General features: G+C 36.1%; 1 protein-coding gene across 8 annotated transcripts in view; it reads right to left on the bottom strand.

Moving 5' to 3' along the window:
• LOC105225696 (furin-like protease 2) overlaps positions 1–23390 on the bottom strand; it is a 725052-nt gene that overhangs the window by 22644 nt on the left and 679018 nt on the right. For all 8 annotated transcript variants that reach the window (XM_049455566.1, XM_049455565.1, XM_049455568.1 and 5 more), the window contains 4 exons: positions 10074–10348; positions 1682–1958; positions 560–759; positions 91–369 (listed from right to left, as the gene is read on the bottom strand). In XM_049455566.1, coding sequence (XP_049311523.1) covers positions 91–369; positions 560–759; positions 1682–1958; positions 10074–10348 — 1031 coding nt within the window. The remainder of the gene's footprint in view (positions 1–90; positions 370–559; positions 760–1681; positions 1959–10073; positions 10349–23390) is intronic.

Here is a 23390-nt window from a genome sequence, read left to right on the forward strand (position 1 = left end):
CGTGAATGTGTGATTACACACGACACAATGCACGCTTTGAAAATGAGTAGGACTACACACATGCGTGTCTACACTGTTGCATGGACTTACCGGTATCCTTATCACAATGACAGCATGACTGATCCTCCGGTGCCGCATCGGTGGGACAACAGGGCACACATTGATTATTCAAACGGTCCAAATGCAATGGGAAAGCGCACGTTTTGCACGAGTACTGGCCGGGGCCGGAGCAGGAACGGCACGAGTCATGGCAGGTTTTGCACGTTTGCGTGGGCGAGTCGTAATACTGTGACCCCAGGCACTCCATGCACAGGCCGCCGTCGAGCATGAAATGCAGCGGGCAGGAAGTGCAGGCGAGTGGGCCAGCGCCTGAGTGGCATAAAATTATGAAAAGAGTGTGAAAGAGAAGAAATGAATGCAAAAAAAGTTGAAGTAATGTGTGCAGTGGCGGCATAAAAAATTGAAATTCAACAAATCAATTCAGTCAGCGCGCGGCACGTGCGACAAGCTGGTGCTAAGCAGCTTTGCAACAATTGCCAATGGCCAATGGCGTACTTACCGTTGCAAGTTTTGCAATAATGATGACACTTCTGACAGCCAAACTCGGATTTGTAGAAACCCTCCGGACACTCCGGGTGACACTCGCCGCCGGCCAGCTGCCAACCTAACGGACACTGAACGCATTGGTCGCGTCGCGGTCCGCTGCAGGTGTGACAGCTGAGGTAACACTTGGCGCAGGTGCCACGGTCGCTGTAGTAGCTGTGTATGTGTGTATGTGTGGGAGTGAGTGTGGCGAGGAAAAGAAAAACAAAATTTATATAACTTTTAGCACGAGTGTTTGCTGAAAAATAATCTTAAATTGCAATATTTTTAGTTTGCAGTGCGCGGAGGCAGCAGGTGGGGGCAGCCAAGTTCGGCAGGTGAGCAGCGAAATGAGTGCGAAGTTCGGAAATGTGCAAAACTTGTCGTTAAGTTTTCTTTGCACTCTACCGTTATGTTTTTTAGTTAGTTAGCGTTGTCTTCTTGTTGTTGTTGTTGCTGCTGCAGCTGCTTGTTAACACATTGACACGGCGGCGCTGCAACTTACGAACTTTTAATGGTGACGCAATCGTTATGTTGATATTGTTATAAACTATTTTTGTTGTTGTTGTTATAAATTTGAGTTTCACTGCTTGTTGTATTGTTGTTGCTTTTAAATATTTGAACAGTTCAAAAAGTGCACAGAATCGTTAATCAGCAGCACTTCCGCCGCGTTGCCACTTGTCACGGCAAGTAAAAACAGTTATGAAATAAATGTAAAAAAACAACAAAAACACATTAACAATTCAACAACTTGCTTTGCTGGAAACATAAAGTTTTAACGTCGCACTTTTGAAGTTACCATAAATTGTTAAACACCGTTTGGCTGAGAGAGACAGAGGCAACTCCGTTCACAAGCGGCGCTTTGCCATCTCAAAGCTTGTCAGCGCCATCGACGAAAAGCAATAATCGCAACAAACTTCGGCGCCTTTATAATATCAAAGTCAAGCGGAAAATTGCTTTCCCACTCATTTCCTACAATCGCCTATCTACCAAGTCGCACTATCCCTTCGCCCCCAACAGCAAGCAACGCCTGCTGCTCAAGCGCAGCTACAGTGTGGAGCGCCCTTTAATGAGCGCTCCGACAAATCCCATTAATTACCCATCAGCGCAGGTTGTGCGACACTCGCCGCTCTGCAGCTGCAATCCTTTGGCGCAGGCGGTGCAGTTCATGCGTGACACGCACTGTGTGCAGGTGTGCAGGCACTTGGCGCACACGCCCGCCTCCATGTAGAAGCCGTCGTCGCAGCTGCTCACACAACGACTCGACTGGAGGAGTAGACTTTGCGGACACGAGAGGCAATTCGTTTCGGTGGGTCCATCGCAGGTTTCGCACGTCGAGTGACAGGGATGACAGTGATTGTTGTCGTAGTACTCGGCTGTGCGTTGTAAAGAGAAGGAATAGAAGAAGAAAAGTTGTTATGTTAGTTGCTAACTTTTTTATATTCTAAAAATACGTATACATATTTTTAAAGAAATATTGAAACATATGTATATAAATATTATTGTCATATTGATTTGTTAATATAATTAATTGAAGATAATACTGGAAAATTGGTAAAATAATAATTTCGAAGTACATTATAATTAGTGCTATTTATTCACATTAAAAACTGTTTAAGCTACAAAAAATATTCTCAAAATCATCTTATAATCAGGGAAGTTCCAAATAACATTTGTGTACGGCTGAAAAGTTTTTCTAACCACTCTAGATCTTAACAAAAATAAAAATTAACTTCGGATGCACCGGAACTATAATATCCTCCGCATGTGCATTTATACTAGCTAATTGCATAACTAATTCTGAAAGCATAACCTACAAACAATTTACATCAAACCTATAAACAATTTACATCAAACTGAAAATATATTGCTGTGTCTTTCTTGCCACTTCATTTGATATACAGTCTGTCAAGTAAGAGCGTGGTCGACTTTAACACAGTTAATGAAAGATTTCGCTCTTATTTCTTTCGAGTCGATAGAGGGAAGCCTTGTCCTTGATGCATTGTTAACAAAGGTTCAGTTGTCGTTGATCTTTTGAAAGAGAATCTCGTTAAATACCATGAGTGCTAAGTACGCGTCGCGCTACGAAGCTGTGTTCCATTGCATCCACCCAAAAGATCCCAACATGTCACAATCAGCGGCTAAATATATGAGAAAGTCGAAGGCATTTGCACAGAAGTGTATACAGCGTATATAGTGGCTAAAAATGTCGATGATTTACCAGAATGTGGTTCGATAGGAAAAGTGAACGAAAAAGATGAAAAAGTATAGTGAATCTGTTTTCGCGGAATCCTGCTTTAACACTGCGGCAAGGACAAGCAAAATTAATGGCAAAAGGTTTAGATATATCCTGCGAAACGATCCGAACTCTTCTTCATACTCATGATCTGAAATGGCGCAACACAATGAAGAAGCCTCTGTTGACTGAAAAGCTTGTGACAAAGCGACTCGTTTGGGCGCATGAGAATGTTGATAGAGATTTTGAACATCTAATTTTCACTGATTAATGTTCTTTATGAGCACGTTCTGTTCTCACGCGAGCCTGGCCAACTTCCATTAATTGGCTTGTTCAACGGACCGTAAAACATGGAATAAAGGTGCGCCTTTGGGGCTGCTTCTCAAAGCAGGAATTCGGCACTTTGTACCTCTTTACTGACAACCTAAATGCCGAGAAAATTATAAAAATCTACAAAAAGGCTTTACTGCCATATGCCAAACGATGGTTCATCATAAAAAATGAAGATTGGATGGAGGACAACGATCCAAAACACCGCAGCAAGCTCTGTACTCAGTGGAAAATTCAATCTGGCATCGTTACATTGGATTGACCGTCGCAGTCGCCATATGCAAACCCTATTGAAAATGTGTGGGCATATATTAAACAGAAGTTTCGTAGAAGACGCACATACACTTTGAAACAGTTGTCTTACGAAATTCGTCGGATCTAAAGATCCTTGCTACTAGAATATACCGTCAAATTAGTAGAAAGCATGCCTCGGAGATGCCAGACAATTATCGTCGCCGGTGGTGACTGGACATATTATTGACCAAATTGCATCATTGTTTGTAATGTGTACAATGTATATATAAATTTGTAAGTTTCATAAAACACTTTTTTTTATAAATTAACACGACTGCGCTCTTACTTGACAGACTGTAAATCCACTAACTCATCACGCTAATATTACATCTATATGCACTTTATAGAAACTCTGACGTTAATATACCCCATTCATGGTCTAAAAAAATTCTCCATCCCTCTAATTGTCGTAATGTTATATACTCAGATCTAGCTGCTAAAAACAATTTTGGGACTTTTATGTAACTGGTCAACTGCTTACGTCAATATTCGGACCATATCAAGAATGCGTTCTAGAAATTTGATATTCAATAAATCAAACTGGTTCTCTGCTTTCCATCTGAGGTGGCTTATTTTAGTTTCCTCAAAATATTCCAGCCACTTTTGGCGAGATTCTTCGTATTATTTCCATGATTGTGCTATTTCCTGGGTAAATTTTTCGTTCACTTCTACTTCTGCTATTCAAATTAAATCATATTCGCTTATGATTTGCTGAACTCTATTCTCACTACATAATATTGGAAAATTAAATAACAAATTTTCGAATTATAAGCAGCAGTGTTCTTTTATGCCAAAATTTAATTCTAACTTTCGCATATTTGAAATATATGTTTCGTATTTTTGTCATTAAAAATTTGTAGTGACTCCGTCCACTTTCAGTTACCAACTTATGATGGCCCTGCTCAGCTACATGTTTATATATTTTATAATCAACTGATTATAGCTCTTAATGTTGAAAATACTGACTCCGAATTTCTGTAGTGAATTTTAATAATTTCGAATCGTTGTTGGATCGTATATCTTTCTATTATAAAATGGTAAACCTTACTGAAGAGAAATTCCAAAAGAGCAGGAAAAATATGGCGTCGTTTGCTGTCCCTATCGGTCTATCTTTTTAGCGTCTCTATTAAAAACCCGGTTACGAGCTCTGTGGTTGAAAATTTCATAGTATTACCGTATTTTGTAATACTTTGTCAAAATTTAATAAATTTTGTTGGAAAAAATCATGTTTAATAACCCCACCATATCAAAAATCAACATCTTTAACATTAAACTGTTGGAATGTAAAAGCAATCACTGCTTCTGTGGCAACATAAATGGCGCATGTAAGTAATATGCCGAGAAAATGAGATGAAATTATAATTATGGCAGGTAAAATGAGTTGACGTGTCGGAAAATGAAACACCAAACGAACTTATAAACAGCAAGAAGTATTTGTTTGCATGCAAACACACGCACACACACACACACGCCCGCCAGCAAACATGCTTAAAACCACAGCTGAAGAGCAGAAAGAAAAGGGCAAAAAGCTGATCACACAAATGAAATGGTGAAATGGTCAAGCATAATTGCAAATGAGAATGGGAAAATGTAATTTGACGAATGAAATGAATTGGCAGTGCAACAAGAATGAATGGGCGCAATGTAAACGTATCCAACGCCTGCTTAAAGTGTAGGCATTGTTGTTGCTGTGCACGCAATTTTATGGCAATCATAAAGGCGAATTGCCACAACGGCCTGTACGAAGCAATGGCCCATCTTACAGTCTCCCACACGCAACGCTTACAGTGCTCCACATACATGTGTGTGTGTGTGCGTTGTGTGAATCTGCATACGAAACTCATTTAAATCAGACGACTCTGCGCAAATTTAACGTGCTTTTAATTTCGTTCTGTATGCAGTGCAAAGAAGTTGGTCACAGATGCAAATTGTTGTCGGGAAAACGGTAATTGCCTCGTTTTTTTATGTTGCAACGGTGTTTTAATGGGTGCTTTTCATGAGTGACGCATTCCTTTTTTACGCGGTTTGCCCTGAGTGTGCTTTTGGACATAAGAAATTTAAAATTACTTAAGTTTTTTCGAAATGGTTTGAAGTTGATAGAGTTTTCGAAAGGAGCTTAAGGAGTATAATTATATTTTTGACGAGATTACGTGCATTTTTCTTTAAAGTAAGTATTTCAAATAAATTTTTTTATGATATTTTTACATAAAAAAAAAATTGTTTTCACATTATATAGTAAATGTTGATATTACATATTTCAAAAAAAAATTAAATTAAGTGGCAACTCTGTAAAAAAATGTATGCTTTATGTTTCTTCTACTTTTTATAATTAACAGTATTAAAAACTTTTTTAATAATATTTTCAAGAAAATATATTTCCATAAGATTTGTATTTGGTCAGGTGGCAACTCCAAAAAAAACTAAATTTTTGTATTGATCAACACGCACACCTATTGTTAATATCAAGTCCGAAATTTTATTGAACCGCAATATTTATTTTATATTTTGTAAATTAATATATCTGGCAACCCTGTTAATTTTGTATGTTTATATATTAATAACCTTTAATTTTCATGTTTCCTCTTTATTTTAAAAAATAAACTGTATTCAAAATTTTTTAAGACATGTTTACTATCTGCCATACTTTTTTCCTTTCAAAAAAAAAATGTGGCAACATGGTATTTAAGTAACCAAACCTTCACGAAGTATTAAAAAAAATAATTATCAAATTAAAAAAAAAAAATATTAAATTTTTGATTGAAATTGTATTTGGTCAGGTGGCAACTCTAATAGTTTTTATTAATCAACTCGCACGGTATTTAAAAATTTTTAATTAATATTTATTAACGGCCCTATGTTCTTTTCTTTATTTTCTAAGGTAAATATGTACATATGTGGCAACTCTCTTTTATGGTAACCAACAATCTCGAAGTATTAAAAAAATAGTTATCTGTCTTTTCAAATGATATGAAATTATAAAATTTTCAATTAAATTTAAATTTGATAAGGTGGCAACTCCAAATTTTTTTTTTTGATTAATGAACTTATTTTTAATCTCCAGTCTAAAATTTTATTCAACGGCAAATTTTTATTTTCTATATTATAAATTAAAATATCTGGCAACCCTGTTATATTTTTAATGTTTTAAATTAATAGCTTTTCATTTTAAAAACTTTTGATTAGAAATTTAAGTATAAAAATGAGTCAAAGAAATCTTATTATATTTCATTGAAACATACTGATGATCAAAATTGACTCGGATAGGTTTACTGAACAAACCTAAAAGTCGCTAAATACACTGAAGATCATGAAACTGAGGCTTATCACATACGTTTCGAAAATTGGTTTCTGCGTTAGCGTGCTTGTACTCGTATTAGCTCGGTAGCGCGAGCATTGAAAGCGATAATAGAGACTTGCTTTAAAATACGTGAATTGTTTCATATTTTTGTCGAATTTCGAATCAAACTTGAGCAGATGGTAGTATGAAAATATATAATTAATTTTTAAGTAACATAATGATACGAAATCAGAAGAAAACACGCGCATTCAAGAATTTCGAAAAATATCCAAACACCATTTTTTCTCGATTTTCGAAACTCAAATTTGACTTTCCACAAACCCCATCACAAAAGAATGCCCCACACAGACTACATATTGTATAAATTGCATGCGTTGCAACAGTCTTTGAGTCTTTGTAATCATCAACATTTTCTGAGCATTCAATGCTTAGTGTTGCTGCTCTGTCACTTTGCTGCTTTTGACAGCTGCCTTCTGCCAGTCGATGCACGTGTCATCAAGCCAAGTTGGCTGCAGCTTGGGCTGTAGCAATGCAACGTGTTGCGAATGCAAGAACATTACAATTAGCCTGCCGAATGACCTTTTTATTTTGTTTTATATCACTGCCTTGCCCATTAAATGGCCCGCCTACAGACCAGTGCGTCTGCTGTTGCAATTGCAGCAAGTGAAGAGGAAAAATTATCATCAGGGTATGGTCGGTCGGTCAATCGGGTATGGTATATAGAGGCTGAAAGCTCTGCGGCCTACTCAGTAGCCGCCCAACCGGCTGTCTGCGCTGATGTCTGTTTGTCTGCCTCACTTGTTTGGCTCGTTTGGCATGCAAATGGAACTGTCACTGGCATTATGCGGGCGGTAGAAGTCGACACTTAAATGCGTACGTTCTTATGTTTTATATAATGGAAGAGATGTCAGTATTTTCAAGCAATCATGAAGAAGGATCAGTAGCAATTAAAATGCAATTTTTTAGAGATCAGTCGACTTAGCAGCCGTGCAATAATTTTTAAAGACAACATTTTTATCATAAATTTAATTTTTTATTTTTAAATACCTTAAAAAGTTTCCTCACATTCCTTAAAGCAAATAACTTCACCAAACTCTATGAAAAATCAAAAAAAAAAAAATGTGTGCTCATCGCGCAACCCTTCCTTGCATGCACTTGTGTCAACTCTTGCATGCCTTTTCATTGTCACTTCCTGCCGCTACACCTTTAATGGTGTTCTGAAACTCATCACAAATGTTGTCATCAACAGTTATGCGCCAAAGGGTGCAGGCGCAGCACCCAAGCACACTTATACACGATGTTTCGTACATACATATACATATGTAATATAAATGCATTTGTGTGGTGTGTCGCGGCGTATACGTAACATCACACAAATTGACTTGTTTGCTCTGCTGTTATGGCGCAAAAGTGTTGTTGCTGCTTTTGTTATTGTTGTTTTATTTCATATTAAAGTTTCTTATTTGCACTTGCTACTCTGCTGTTATCTCGTTGCTTCGTACGCTCTGCGGTGGCATCTTCCCTGCTTGCCACATTATTAATGGCGTCGAAAGGGTATGCGATTTTTTCCGATTTCTTTTGCGGAGGAGCGCGAAAAGTTGTTTGTATTATTACGAGTTGCATATACCCATAAAATATCTTAATTGCTAGCTTTTGGAGTGCTGTACACAGTTGGAGCTGGAATTTTGTGGAATCCATGCGGTGTGAGGTTCGTGATTAAATAATAATAATAATTTTCTAAAAATGTTGATTTTTCTAATTAGAGAATTCTCATTATTTTAGAATTCTTAGAAATTGGAAGTATGTTGTTTTCATAAATTGGACTAAAATCGGATCACTATGTCACGTAGCTGCCCTACAAACTGAGCGTTCAAAATTATGTGCTTGTACGAAAAACGTTTTTAGTTGATGAGATATCTTCACAAAACTGGGTATGGATTACTGCCTAAGAATATGGTATAATATCCGTGGAATTTTTTTTGATCGATGAATGCTACATTTTTACATTTATCAAGATATCTTCAAGAAATTCGGTACAGATTTTTATCCAAGATAAACTTGCAAACTCTGAACATATTGTTCAGATCAAAAGACAATAACATATGGCTGACATACTATCTAACCGATCTATGTTAAATTTTTGTATGGAATTTTTGTGGAATATTTCTTCTTGCTTTTTATAAAACTGAGGAGGTGTTCTTCATAATACAAATAATGACGACAAATAAGTGACACTTTTCTTAAAAGTCCGATCAATCGATTGTTCTAAATACTCTTACTAATTGAAAATAATTTCAGAATAATAATATTAATCAAAGTCGATACTACAAAGACAATACTAAGACCGAGAAAATTCACAATAAGCACTGCTCAATATATTCCTTCATTTAGTTTCCATTTTTTTTTACCTTTCTTAGATAGTGTTTGCCTAAAGTAGACCAGCCCAGAATTTTGATACAGATTTTTTTGAACTTAATTTAGACTTTTGGGTTCTAAAAACTTTATTTCATATGGCAAATAGTCAAAAAACAAGTCTAGTTCACTTTTTTCTAGTGTCAAAGCGTTGTAGACCACGACAGACAGTTGTGTCACGTAAACCTTTAAAACATATTTTCGAGAAAATTCGTAAATTTTTTTTTTCATATGGTGAGGTTAGATTTAATCTTTTATTTTTATAAATTATCGTTTTAGAAAAGTTTAAATTATTGTTAGTAATTCCTAATTTTTATTATAATGCTTTTTTTCTTTCAGATGTCAGGAGTGCCTGGAGTCACCTTGCCCCTTTAAAGCTCCTTTGAGAAATGTTGTTTCGAATATTTAGCCAGCAGTAACCAATTTAAACAAAAATCTGTATAAACAGTAATTTTATATATCCATATATATTTTTAGTAAAACCTGTGAGAAAGAGAGAGAAATTTTATACCTCTCTCATAGTCTAAGGAAAAGTTCAAAATTATGCCTGTATTAAGTGGCCTAACTTGTTCAGCAAATTTTCACTTAATTCTGCTAAAGAAATATCGACTTACGGATGGATCTTAAACAAAACAGGAGATATATATAAAATCTCTTCTTCTTTTTACATTTAAGGACCGTCCTACTGCCAAATAACAACTTATTTTTGAGTTAATAACAAGGATAAATCCGAAAACAAATAATATATGAAGATCAAACAAATAATCTTGTACGTATGTATGTGACTCTTATAAATATTGCTGTGAAAAAAATAGTTATCCACCTATGTATATACCTGAGCGCTGACACCTTTTATACTTTCTTAAATTTCTCTTTACCTGCATATATACATATTATACAATATATAGATATGGTACTCACATTCATCACAATTCTCACTGCCCGTGATAATGCATTTGCTCTTCTTGTTGCGCGTCCAATTTTCGCGACACGTCAAGCAAAAGCCATTGCTGCTACATGTTGCACAACCGATGGGGCACGCAACGCATTCCTGACGTTTTTTGTCCGCATAGTAACCGTCCGGGCAATTGTTTAAACATTTGCCGTCGTAGGCAAAGCGACCCGAACGACACGTGATGCATTGCGATTCGGCGGAACCGTTGCAAGTGGCACAAGATGAATGGCACGATGCGCAACTGAAATGAAAGAGCAACAAAAACAACAACAATTATAGCTTACGGTAAGAAGTGGCTTATACGCAGGTATGTACATATGTATGTGTATAAAGGGAATATATTTACAAGCGGCAGATCGAAGACTATATGAGATTTTTATGCAAAAATTTATTCCGGAAAATATTTTTGTATGCAAATGTATGAGAGTGCAAATAATAAATGGTTTTTCGTAGACATGTACTCGTATAAGGAGAGTAAGTCATATATAAATACATATACATATACACCAGATAAGATTGATACGAATGCTTGCTGACTTCTTGAGTTGTACATACAGACATATATATGTATGTGAAGTTGTGTGTCAACGAGAATCTGTCGCCAAGGGGAATAGCTTTCGTTATCCTTTTAAATATATACCTGCATACAACTACATATATACGTTTTATTTAAGTTTATACACACATTTATATGTTTGTAAAAGTGTTCAGTATGACTATATTTAATAGCTGCAGGTAAGCAAATATTTCACTGCAGTGCGAGTTGTAACATTTTATAAGAAAATCAGAAGATTTTTATATTATATTTTTCTGGAAGTGATGAGGTGTGGTGAGGATGGTGCACCGCTTGTAGAAGTGTGAAATTTAATATTTTGCATATTTTTAAATTCTGGCGGCAAGGTAATGCTGTCGATTGCTGCTGACAGTATGACGTTCAATGACTTTTATATATATTCAAGGTGATAATATCATCTCAGTGCTCGTAGTGAGTTTGAGTTTCTGTGGTTTTTGAGTTCACATGGAATTCGATGTGGTTGATAATTCTTCTAATATATGCAGCTTGATATCAAAATCTCTCAGTTTTATTTTCAAATAATATAAAATGACACAGTAAAACAACTTTAATGGAAGAAATCGAGAATTGATTGCATATTTTACTTTTCTTATTTCTCAATAGATAGAAAGGGTATCAAGTATAAAAAGTGAATGTCTTATTTATAAATAGTATATGATACAAATCTAAATATTGCTTTTTGCTCGAAAACTGCTCATCAAACTTTCGACTTGCTGAAATCCCTATCATATTCTAATTAAGACCATGGATTTCATGTGACGCAGGAACAAAAAGGTTCACTACTTCGATAATATTACATTTAATATTCATTAAATCCCAGCTGGATATTCATAAAATAGTGGAGCTGTGATAAAATGTCTTTTCTTTGATATGTGTGATGTTCAATGAGGCAACATTTTTCTGGGAGTTCGTCTTTTGAAAAGATCTTCTTTGATTTATATTCATATTGGCTTACAATTTCATAATGAACAGACTTTCCCTGGAAAAAAGTTTGTATTCAGTGCTAAAGTAAAATTAAAAAAATAAGTAAAATTCCCTTCAAGCGACCAATATTCTACAGGCATAATCACTCAGCAGAGTCAGTAAGTCGAACCACCATAGATCGGTTTCACACTACACTTACTATAGGACTTATGCGCATCCTCAGTATCGCCGTATAGTGCACAGCGTATACTCTAGCAGCTGAGAAGCAAATTATCGAAGAAGACCCGAGTGACTTCATCCGCGTAACAATTGGAGATTTTTCCTCTACACTATGGAAGATTTTGCGGCAGGATCTTGGTTTGTGGGCTTGCGTCGTTGAATGTTCGGCGATTTGGCGCAATACGAGAAACCCATACATTCTGATTTTCAAAAGAAAGTTTTGTTCAGGGATGAAGTTCATTTATGGTTGATTGATTACTTTTTCGTGTCTGAATTCCAGGATGTTGATGAAAGGAAGTGTATCTAACAAATCCGTGCTACAAGCCATACAGCCGACGAAATATTCAATTCAATGAAGGAAACATTTAGTGAGCGGATTATCTTCTGCCGTTTTCCCCAAGATCGTGCAATTTAACGCAGGTGATCCCGAGATGACTGACTCATAAGAAGAGAATACGGCCCCACTTTCTGAAAAAAGTGGTTAAAATTTGGCTGGAATTTACTCGAGCATATTTGAACCTATGACCATTTTATGTAGCATAATTCATTTATAACGGGTGATTTTTTTGAGGTTAGGATTTTCATGCATTAGTATTTGACAGATCACGTGGGATTTCAGACATGGTGTCAAAGAGAAAGATGCTCAGTATGCTTTGACATTTCATCATGAATAGACTTACTAACGAGCAACGCTTGCAAATCATTGAATTTTATTACCAAAATCAGTGTTCGGTTCGAAATGTGTTTCGCGCTTTACGTATCGACAAATTTTGTTCAGCGATGAGGCTCATTTCTGGTTGAATGGCTACGTAAATAAGCAAAATTGCCGCATTTGGGGTGAAGAGCAACCAGAAGCCGTTCAAGAACTGCCCATGCATCCCGAAAAATGCACTGTTTGGTGTGGTTTGTACGCTGGTGGAATCATTGGACCGTATTTTTTCAAAGATGCTGTTGGACGCAACGTTACGGTGAATGGCGATCGCTATCGTTCGATGCTAACAAACTTTTTGTTGCCAAAAATGGAAGAACTGAACTTGGTTGACATGTGGTTTCAACAAGATGGCGCTACATGCCACACAGCTCGCGATTCTATGGCCATTTTGAGGGAAAACTTCGGACAACAATTCATCTCAAGAAATGGACCCGTAAGTTGGCCACCAAGATCATGCGATTTAACGCCTTTAGACTATTTTTTGTGGGGCTACGTCAAGTCTAAAGTCTACAGAAATAAGCCAGCAACTATTCCAGCTTTGGAAGACAACATTTCCGAAGAAATTCGGGCTATTCCGGCCGAAATGCTCGAAAAAGTTGCCCAAAATTGGACTTTCCGAATGGACCACCTAAGACGCAGCCGCGGTCAACATTTAAATGAAATTATCTTCAAAAAGTAAATGTCATGAACCAATCTAACGTTTCAAATAAAGAACCGATGAGATTTTGCAAATTTTATGCGTTTTTTTTTTTAAAAAAGTTATCAAGCTCTTAAAAAATCACCCTTTATATCATTTTGATAGTTTGGATTCGTAGATGGGCGTAATGGGATCACTGCCACGCCCACAAATCGCCAATAACCGAAAATATAAAAAGTGCCATAACTAAGCACTAAATTAAGATATACAATTTTAATTTGGCGCAGGGCATCGCAGTAGCAAATGGCATCTGTGGGTAAAAAATTTTGAAAAAGTAGTCGTGGTCACGCCTTCTAATATGTTTAATGTAAATATCTCCTAAACCACTAAATCTGCAACCAAATTTGCTCACCACAAATACTACTTAAATAAATAGACAAATACACCAGAGAAATTAAATTTTACCTCCGAAATGGTATGAGAGGGCTTTATGGGAGCCGGTGTGAAAATTGGAATATGAGTGTGCCACCGCCCACTTTAAGGTGAAGTCACACTTCTCGGGGCCCGCCCCGCCGATTTCGACTAAATTTTGTACGTGGCGTTCTTCTCATATTCCTATGTGACAGTGGCGAAAATAGGCGAAATCATACTAAATCAAACTACAATCACGCCAACTTCCCATATAACGCAACTTTAAATTCCACTTGATTCTTTTACTTACCAGTACACAAATCAAGAAATAATTACTAATTAATAAAAAATGTTCAGTAATAATTCCGTTAAAGTGTGCCACCTTACTAAAGGACTAAACATTGGCCAAATCAAAACAAAACTGCTGAAGTCCTTAGGCACTGAATATGGGGACCCCAGTCTCGATGATTGTCTTATGACCGAAAATATTGGTCGATGTATGGGATATACAAATAAAATTCAGAGGTTTTTCTGCCAATAGTATATTTGTATTTCCACAGTGGGTTGGATCAGGTTAATACTTCCAATCGCCCCTATATCTTTTATATATATAAAGATTTTTGAACTTCCGGGTGACTTTATGTTGCGTATATCGCTCAATATTCCAATAATCTCAATGAAAGTCCAGAGCATATTTTACTAATAACAGTATATCTTTGTGCCTAAAATAGATAAAATTGGGCGAAAACTTGACCTAAGCCCTATATAACTAATATAGAATTTTCGAATATCCGACTAACTATACATACTCCATATGATTGGCTGTTGTTTGTGAGGTATCTTATTGAAAGCCAGTATACATATATATCGTATATGGCATGATAATAGTATGTGTTACAAGCAAAAATAGATACAATTGGGTCGACTCTCATATGTTGCATACAATGATTTTCGTTTTTCTAAAAAATCTTAAATTAATATATAAAATCTAATAATGTAGTCATTGTACGAATTATATATATCATATGTATATACAAAATTGCTTAGATCCCGATCCTCTGGTTGACGTTTTACATATGGCTTTGATTCCTGCAAGTTGCAAGAGTATAACAAGTTCGGTTGCACCCCAACTTAGCCCTTCCTTACATGTTTCATCTGTATTTAAAATCTATCGCACGTTTTATTTTTCGCCTTCACATACTTGCATATACATTTGTATGTACACGTATGTATGCAAGTGTGTATGAGCTTGTTTGAAACATCGAACAATGGATTTCTGACTACGTCTGTTGCACTCATAGTCGCAAATATACTACAGCTGTATATGGAGCATATGTGTGAGTGCAGTGGAAATGTTACAACAGTTGAACACACTGAGTTTTTACAAGGAATTGCTAATGCAAAACATATTACAACAGCAGCAATGTACACAAATATACATATTTTGGGAAAACAAGGCAGGAAAAAAAAAAATATAAAAATATGGAATGCCAAGTACATTCTCAAACTCATATATTTATCCAAATGTATGTTGGTAAGTATGGAAATATTTTTGTACTATTTATTTTTGGTTTTAAAGAGTGGCTCGATCAGTAGTTTGAGTAATTTGAGTTAGTGCCACGAGACCATTTTAGCACAAATTTGGTTCATCTAATGTAACCAAAGCTGGTTGAAATTTAATTCGGTACCAATAAAGCTGTTAGCCTAATAATACTATTTTATGACACCCCTAATGCCCTATGTAAAAATTAATAAAAAATTCTCGTCTCCCATAAAATTTCCTACAGGGCAGCTTATGCACTTAAAACCCGCACAATGCAAATGTAAAATATTTATACACGAACTCAACTATGTACATACATTTGTGTGTGTGCGTACATAACTACATGCCTGTGATGCGGCGGCTGGATATCTGATATTCAATTTTCAATTGGAAATAGATTGAATGCTTTTTATTCAATTCAATTTGTGTTGAATGCAATTCGTGTACGGAGGCAATAAGCGTTCATTGAACGGTGGCGTGGTCATATTGAGGTACTGGAGCTGAAAATGCTGGATTTACAGTTGCATTCACGCATACATATACAGTATACGGATATATGCGTGAGGGATGAATAAGTGAAAAATGCAACAGAATAACAGAGGACCAAAGAGGTGGTGAAAAAATATGCTGGTTATAGCTGTAGGCATTAGCAGAGAGTGACTTTAATGCGCCTTTATGTATGTGTTTATGTATGACTACGCTTAAAGTGGACAGCACAAAAGTAAAAAAATTTTGAGAGCCCAAATCAGCATATTAGGAACTTGACGTTTCTGAGGCAGCTTTGTTTCACTAACTAAGCATGTTTACACGCCCTTTTTTCTTAAACTCAGCATCAGTTAAAAATGTCTAATAGAGACTGCCGTTCAAAGAATTTTTTTCTGTTCAAGGCGAATTTTTGTAAGTGTGGAGATGAGGATAAAAGATAGTTAAACCTTCAGGCAAGCTATAATTGCATAGATCCAATGTAGGACCAGTAAAACTGTTGTCAAAATGCTGTTGAACTAAAAGCTTATCTAAATCAAGCGATGACGGATAGTGACGCTTTTGACAGCCCGTAGTAGCCAAGTTTGTCTACCGATTTGCATCAAATTTTGTTAGTGTGATCAGTAAGGTTTGTCAAATCATAAATGGTTTAAAAAATAGTTTAAAACTATCTGCAAAACATTGTTACTAGACTCTTAACATTCAATTTCAAACTCACATTATCATACTCCATAGTTATAGCATTTGTTGGTCACATTTTTCAAGTAAGTTCACTCCTTCCAATATTTTAACTTTTTATTTTAAACTATTTGAGGTACAATTCTCTTCTCTAAAAAATATATTGTATTAACTTTCAAAGATCTTTTGCTAAAAATATTATAAAAAATCCTCTACTCTCACGTCCCATTTTCACCAAAACATTTAAAATAAAGGGTTTTATCAAAACGACGTTACAAACGTACACCGATAGGGACAGCAAATGACGTGATATATATTCCCGCTCTTGGAAAGATATACGATCCAACAACAAGTCGAATTATTAAAATTTATTACCGAAATTTGAAGCCTCAACTTTAACAGCCCTACGTCCAAGTTATGATCGTCATAATCATGCTGTCAGCTCAACAATTTGACCGTCTAGTGGAGAAATTCTAATCCATAGTCACAGTACAAATTGTTTCCAAGCCAGTGAGACAAAGAAGTGCCCGTAGTGTCGAGAGTATTACTGTTGCTAGCGCATCAATTGAGAAAGACCCAACTCAGTCCCTCAAATTTCGTCGTCGTTGTCAAGCGTTAGGCATCTCTGTGACGTCGTCGTGGCGAATTTCGCGAAGAGATCTTGGCCTATATTCTTGCAAGATCAACTTGACGCAAGAACTGAATCCGCTTGATCACCAGAATCGTCACATGTTCGTCAATTGGGCTGAGCAACAACTTGAAAATTCATCCTCAGCCATGAGACTCATTTCTGATTGAATGGCTTCGTCAATAAGTCACTACTCGAAATCGCTACCGCTCAATGATAACCGAATATTTTTTGTCCGAAACGGATGATATGGACTTGTGGTTCCAACAGGGCGGCGCCATAAGCCACACAGCGAATGTCACTAACGGTTTATTAAAAATTAAGTTTGGTGAACGTGTTATCTCACGGCATTACCTAGCCAATTGGCCGCCTCGGTTATGCGTTTTGATGTCGTTAGAATATTTCCTGTGGGGCTACGTCAAGTCTCTATCGTCTATACCAACAAGCCAGAGATGATTGATGAACTTCGTAAGAATATCGAACGTTAAATTGCAGCAGTATCGGCCGATTTATGCTTGAAAACCGTCGAATATTGGTTTCTGCTGGACTTTTGCAAGCGCGCCCGTTGTGGCCATGCAAATCGAGTTCCTTACATAATGGCATTGTTATCCCAAACCGTTTTTGTTTTATTGAAAAAAAAAAAATGGAAAAATAGTTATTTTATTTTCACAAAAAAACGGTAAACCTGGTATTTAGTTATTTATTGCCAAATTTAGGTATACAAACGGGGTGTCGACTTATAATGAAAATCTTCTCAGTGCGACCTAAGCCTGATGAATTTGCCATCAAACAAAAATTTGAAAAATATGGAAAAAATGCTCGACATGACGCTCATAAGGGTATATTTGTTTGTGCATTATTTTTAATTAAGTGTCATTTGCAGCTTGCGTAATTTACTTTATGCGGTAATAAAAATATGGCAACTCGTAAGCAAGCCAAAATATTTTATAACCAATTTTTTTTGTCACTTTTTTATCATAAATAGCTCACGGTGCATTGCAGTTAAGTTGCCAAAAGTCAATGACAAAAAGCGAATGCAATTTGTATTTGTAAAAAATGCATGCAGCAGAGGTCAAAAGTAATTACATGCACGCGCCTCACTGTGTACACAGCCTTAACTGCAAAAAACAATATATTTGTATTGAAGAGCTCTCAAACGAGATGTTTTCTTATTTTAGGGTTTCCGCTCAATATAAAAATTGCGACAGCTTTACTGTGCGGTTAAAAACTATAACTACTCACACACACACACGCACTTTTTTGTGCATTGTTGCCATGCCGCACTAAATTACAGTTAAAATGTAATATTTTCCTTTGTTTTGTAATGCGCGCTCGATGCTTGTGGCATGCAAAACTATTAACAAAAAAAATCAAAAAAAAAATAAAATAAAATTCGCGCAAATAAAACGGCGCGCAAAAAGTGCAAATAACGGTTGATTGTGAAACGCACAAAGGCACTTTTGAGTTGGCGCGCAAATTACATTTGAAATTTTTGTTTCGGTTTTGCCGCACGCCAACACGTCGCGTGCGCACCGCGTGCAAATGCGAGTTGACAGTTATTTTCATATTTATGTGCAACTATGGGCGATTTCTGCTTCATGTAAGGGGGCGGGGGCGGTTCTGTCATGGCAATTAAGCGCTTTATCGCTTTATTGCTAGACATGCGCTTATTGTACTTGTTGTTGTCGGGAAAAAATGCGTTTTTTCAACACCTTTTGGTGGTTAATTTAAAATGCTGTTGTTGTAGCGCGCACATCTGCCATAAATAATATTTTTTTACTATTTCGCAGCTATTAGTGTCACGTAGTATCTGCGCTGTCATATATCGCGACTGCCTCTAAACTGCCGTCGCGGCGAGAATCAATGAGTTATTGAATACGAAATTGTTGTGCGTCACTGTAAACCGTTACATGGGCATATTTTTAAATGTTTTGAAATGCGAACGTGTGTGTGCCAAATTAAAAATTTCGCAATTTTTTCCAAATATCTAAATTATTGCATACGTGAATCTTAAAATGAGAATTATATAAAAAAAAAAAATTTTGTTTTGTATTTTAAACAAAAAATATTTTTTTTTTAAATTTTGAGCGTCTTTAAATTTGTTTTATGCAAAAACATGTATTGAAGTGGTTGTAAATTAAAAATTGAATATAATGAGTTCAATGTGTAGAATATATTTATAAAAATTTTTATGGATTAGAAACTTTTATGCGTTCATTTTTTGTATTAAAGTTTTTGTTTTTTGTATTAAAAATTTTTTTGCGCATTATACATTTTTTTTAGAGGCAAGCTATCATTCATTGGGTTTGGCTTGGTTGGACCTACGCATATACATTTTTTTGTCCTTTGCTATACTAGATGGAGTGTCATGATAGAGTACATGAGTAGTCATGTTGTTATTGTGCATGTTGCCGAGTTAAAATACATGTTTGTTCCGGTTACTTAGACCTAACTGCCTTTGGAAACACCAGCAGGAATGGAGGAGTAGTTATTCTTTATAATGCCTGCGCTTGACGTGTATTTCAACAGACTTTGTGGCACTCCTCACTAACGATACCTCTTCCAGGGTCTTATACCGAGGAGAACCCAAATACCCAAATACTTGCTAGCTCGCCTTGGCAACGCTCGAAAAATTATTTTTTAATTTACAAGTGCACAAGTTCTGGTTCATTGTTCTTGTCATTTCCTGCATTCTTGATCGATTAAAAGGGTCAGAAGGGTTATCTATTTTCTAATTTTTTTTTGCATTTTCTGTTCCCTTATACTCTATGAATTAATGTAGAAACGCACTTTACCATTGGAAGCTCTCGAAAAAGGCCCAAAAATAATAATATCGCTCGACGCTCGGAATGCACACCTCAAACTTTAAACGTGTTTTTCTCAAAAGACATTTTTTTTAAACTGGTGGACATGATTCTGGTCGAACTACTCAACCGATTTTGCTTAATTTTTTTTTTTTAATATTCACAAAACGCCTGGCTATCGTCCTACTAGACTTTTTATAATTTATTGACAATTTCATGACAAAATTTATGTAAAAAAATTAAAAAAAGGTTAATTACTTTTTATTTATCAAAATTTTTTTTCGTAATTTTAGTAGGGACGATAACCATTCACGTACTTTTTAAGAATAAACTGGGGTTTTGTGTTTCAGATGATCCAAACATAAGAAATCGTGTCTGCTATTGAAAAAACGCAATGCATTTACTCAGCCATTTCTCCGACAGATGTCATCAAAAAATTCCGAAAAAATTTGTTCATACGCTCCACGATATACCTCATAATATGTGAAAAAAGTTTTATTGTATAATAAAAATTTCTATAAAAACAAGGTCAAAAGAACAGCCCACATTACCCCACTGACCCCTTAAAGCCGCAGAAGTACCTTCAAGTACTTAAGGCTTGTTAGTTATAAATGTTCTAGGGCCAGTCTTCGCCATATTTAATTTATCCTAAACACAATAAGCACCGTTATACATAAGAAAATCACTCTTTCAATTTTATTGGGTAACTCACTTCTTGGTTGATATATGCGATATAAAGCCACCTGAAAGTTCAAAAATCTTTATATGAGGTATATGGTAGCTTAGAAAAGTATTGATCCAATTCAACCATTTTTGACACACAGACAAACCATTGCCATGAAAATATTATCCTTGAATTTCAAATATATACCTCACACAGTGACCGATTTTGCGGTAAAAAGGTACTGTCATCCATTTATTCAGTACCTAGAGGCTTCAATAGTTGTGGTTATAAGGTGGCATACCTCAAAAGCATTATTCGGATGTAGGCATACTTCTCTAGGCGTTTTTTTTTGAGTTCCATTTACGAACTCCTACTTTTTTTGAAAAAGGATCGCACTCGCCAAGTTCAATCAAGATATCTCAATTTTTACTCAAGTTACAGCTTGCACGGATGGACAGACTCGTAATCCTGATCGGCTAATTTCTTAAATAGTTGTAGAACAAAGCAAAATCTATCGAGATATCCCATCTAAAAAATTTTACTTTTACCACATATTTTGCCGGGGATCATATTTGCCTTATCTTTTGCAATATATTTGTTTTATCTTCAATAAAAAATTGAAATTCCAATACAAAATTTTCCACTCTACAAAAACGGTCTTAATGACTTTTTTCTGAACAATTTTGTACTCAGTATATTGTGGTGCATCCACCACTGCATAAATTAAAATGAAAATTAAATAAAAACATCCGTTAGTACACTTGGTTGTTTTTAAACAATTTTATTTAAGTAACTAAATTTATATGTATGTCACAAATTAATTACAAATCAATATCGAAGAGTAAGGCGGTGACACTCAAAGTTCCGGAAACGGGTCGGTGCTGGCGATCCAGCTGACGTGGATCGTGGGTGACTTGAAAGATTAAGGGAGAGTAGCGTGAGGTGTTATCGCGACGCAGCGTATAAGCGAAAGCGTATCAGCGATGAATGCTCGACGATATGTGTAAACGAATTGTGAGGCGCCGACGAGGCGACGAGAGTTAATTTCAGCGGGAGATCGGTGAAGTAAAAGCGTATGTTGATTTGCGGACTGTATGTAACGAAGTGACCTGCTTTTTCCTTGTCCATCCTTTTTGCGGAGTGGGTTGGTTTACTGATGTGGTGAGTTGTATTTGAGTGTCATCTGCTGTGGTGAACTGAGCTGGTTTATTAAGGTGCGCCAGTTTTTCCGGGAGGAGTGGGCAGATGCTTAACTCATTTAAACATTTTCATTAAAACATGGCATTAAAACTTAATCGCTCTTAAAATTATGCATCAAACATACGGTATTCATATAGTACACCATGACGTATGAGCAACGCAAAATGTATAAAGCACTTGTATGTTTAAGCGCAAGCAAAATGTGTAGCACACTTTTAGGCCCCCAACATGTTTGTTATTTCGCACATTTTTTACACCTGATTTTCGTTTTTTCACTTTTGCAATTTTCTTTTAACGAGATAATCTAACTTTTTCACGTGTCTTCATTCTTTGGTGATTGAGTGGTATATTAATATGTATGTATGTCTATTAGAAGGTCAAAACGTTGACACACGTGCTCCAAAAATGAAAAAGAAAACAATGAGGAATGAAACAACGCGTGCTTGTAAGTGAAATGGTTCTGTCAAGATGGGTGAGAGAGCCTTAAGAAGTGGAAAGTGATTGTATTGATTGACTTCAAAGATTGGCAGGCGATAAAGGCAGAAGTTGGAAAGGTGGTTTCTTAATAAAAGATCGAAATTTTAAAGAGAAGACTGTAAGTGTAATTTTTATTTAAGCATCGACAAAAATAATTAAATTCTCTGCACTTACTGCCTAGCAACCAATGTTATGGCATCTAATTACAAATTCAGTACAGCAAAGCACTGAAGCCAGCAGCCCTGAGCTAAACGAAACATTGCAATTTAATGGCCCCTGCAGTGATGCCAAAACAGTTTGGGTGCTTGAGCGCTTGAGCATAATTTCCAACTAAACTGTTTACTCAAGCCATTGGCGTTTGGGTTATAACCAGCTGTCAAAGCTATGGCAGCACATTGACGGATTACGGTCAGACATAAGTTAATGCACACAAGCAAGGAACACACACACTTGCACAACAGACACACATAAATATTATAACTATGTGTGTGTGTATGGAACACCTTGCTATCCGCAAGTTATCCGCAATGGTTATTATCATGCTGAGCAGCACAAGTGTAGTTTGCTGCTAAGTAGCTGTAACTGCGACACAAACACATGGACACATCGCTATATGCAATTACATACGCTTTGCTGCAGTGTGGCATCAAATTGCAACAAATATGTTGCATATTAGCGCTTGGCTTAAATTATAGAATGACAGTGTTAGTTAATGAACGCAAGTAGTGGATCTCGGGAGTAAAATAAAAATACAGGTGATTCTCAAGAAATCTGACAATATCTTGTACAGCTAAAAATGCTCTGTTGAAGATGAATGATTAACAACTAAGCGAAAAAATTATTAAGATGCCATATGACCATAATAAAATGAGGAGCTAAGAAGGTGCGTTTGATCTTATCGAAAATGGACTCGATGTACTGTATATCGGGTAATTTTCAGTCATGAAAACTTACTTAAATCCATCAATATTTAGAAAGACACTTCGAACAAAGAGCCAACATTAAATTTTGTTTTAAAATTAGTTAAACTTTTACCGAAACGTTTCAATTGATGAAACAAGTTTATGGTGATGATCATCACGTAGCAGAGTGCTTGAGTAGTTTCAACGTTATCAAAGTGGTCGTGAGGACATAAATGACGATCAACATGTGGGCCAATCGAAATCCCTGATCACCGGAAATTCGATCAAAACTGTCGGAATTGTGAATTCATCAAAAATTAGCCGAAATCATCATTGAAATACATGGAAATGGAACTGAACATCTCCAAAACATCGACTTATCGCATTTTGATCGAACATTTAGGCTTACGAATGGTGTGTACACGGT

This window comes from Bactrocera dorsalis, chromosome 4 (assembly GCF_023373825.1).
Source record: "Bactrocera dorsalis isolate Fly_Bdor chromosome 4, ASM2337382v1, whole genome shotgun sequence".
NCBI classification, from domain to species: Eukaryota; Metazoa; Arthropoda; class Insecta; order Diptera; family Tephritidae; genus Bactrocera; species Bactrocera dorsalis.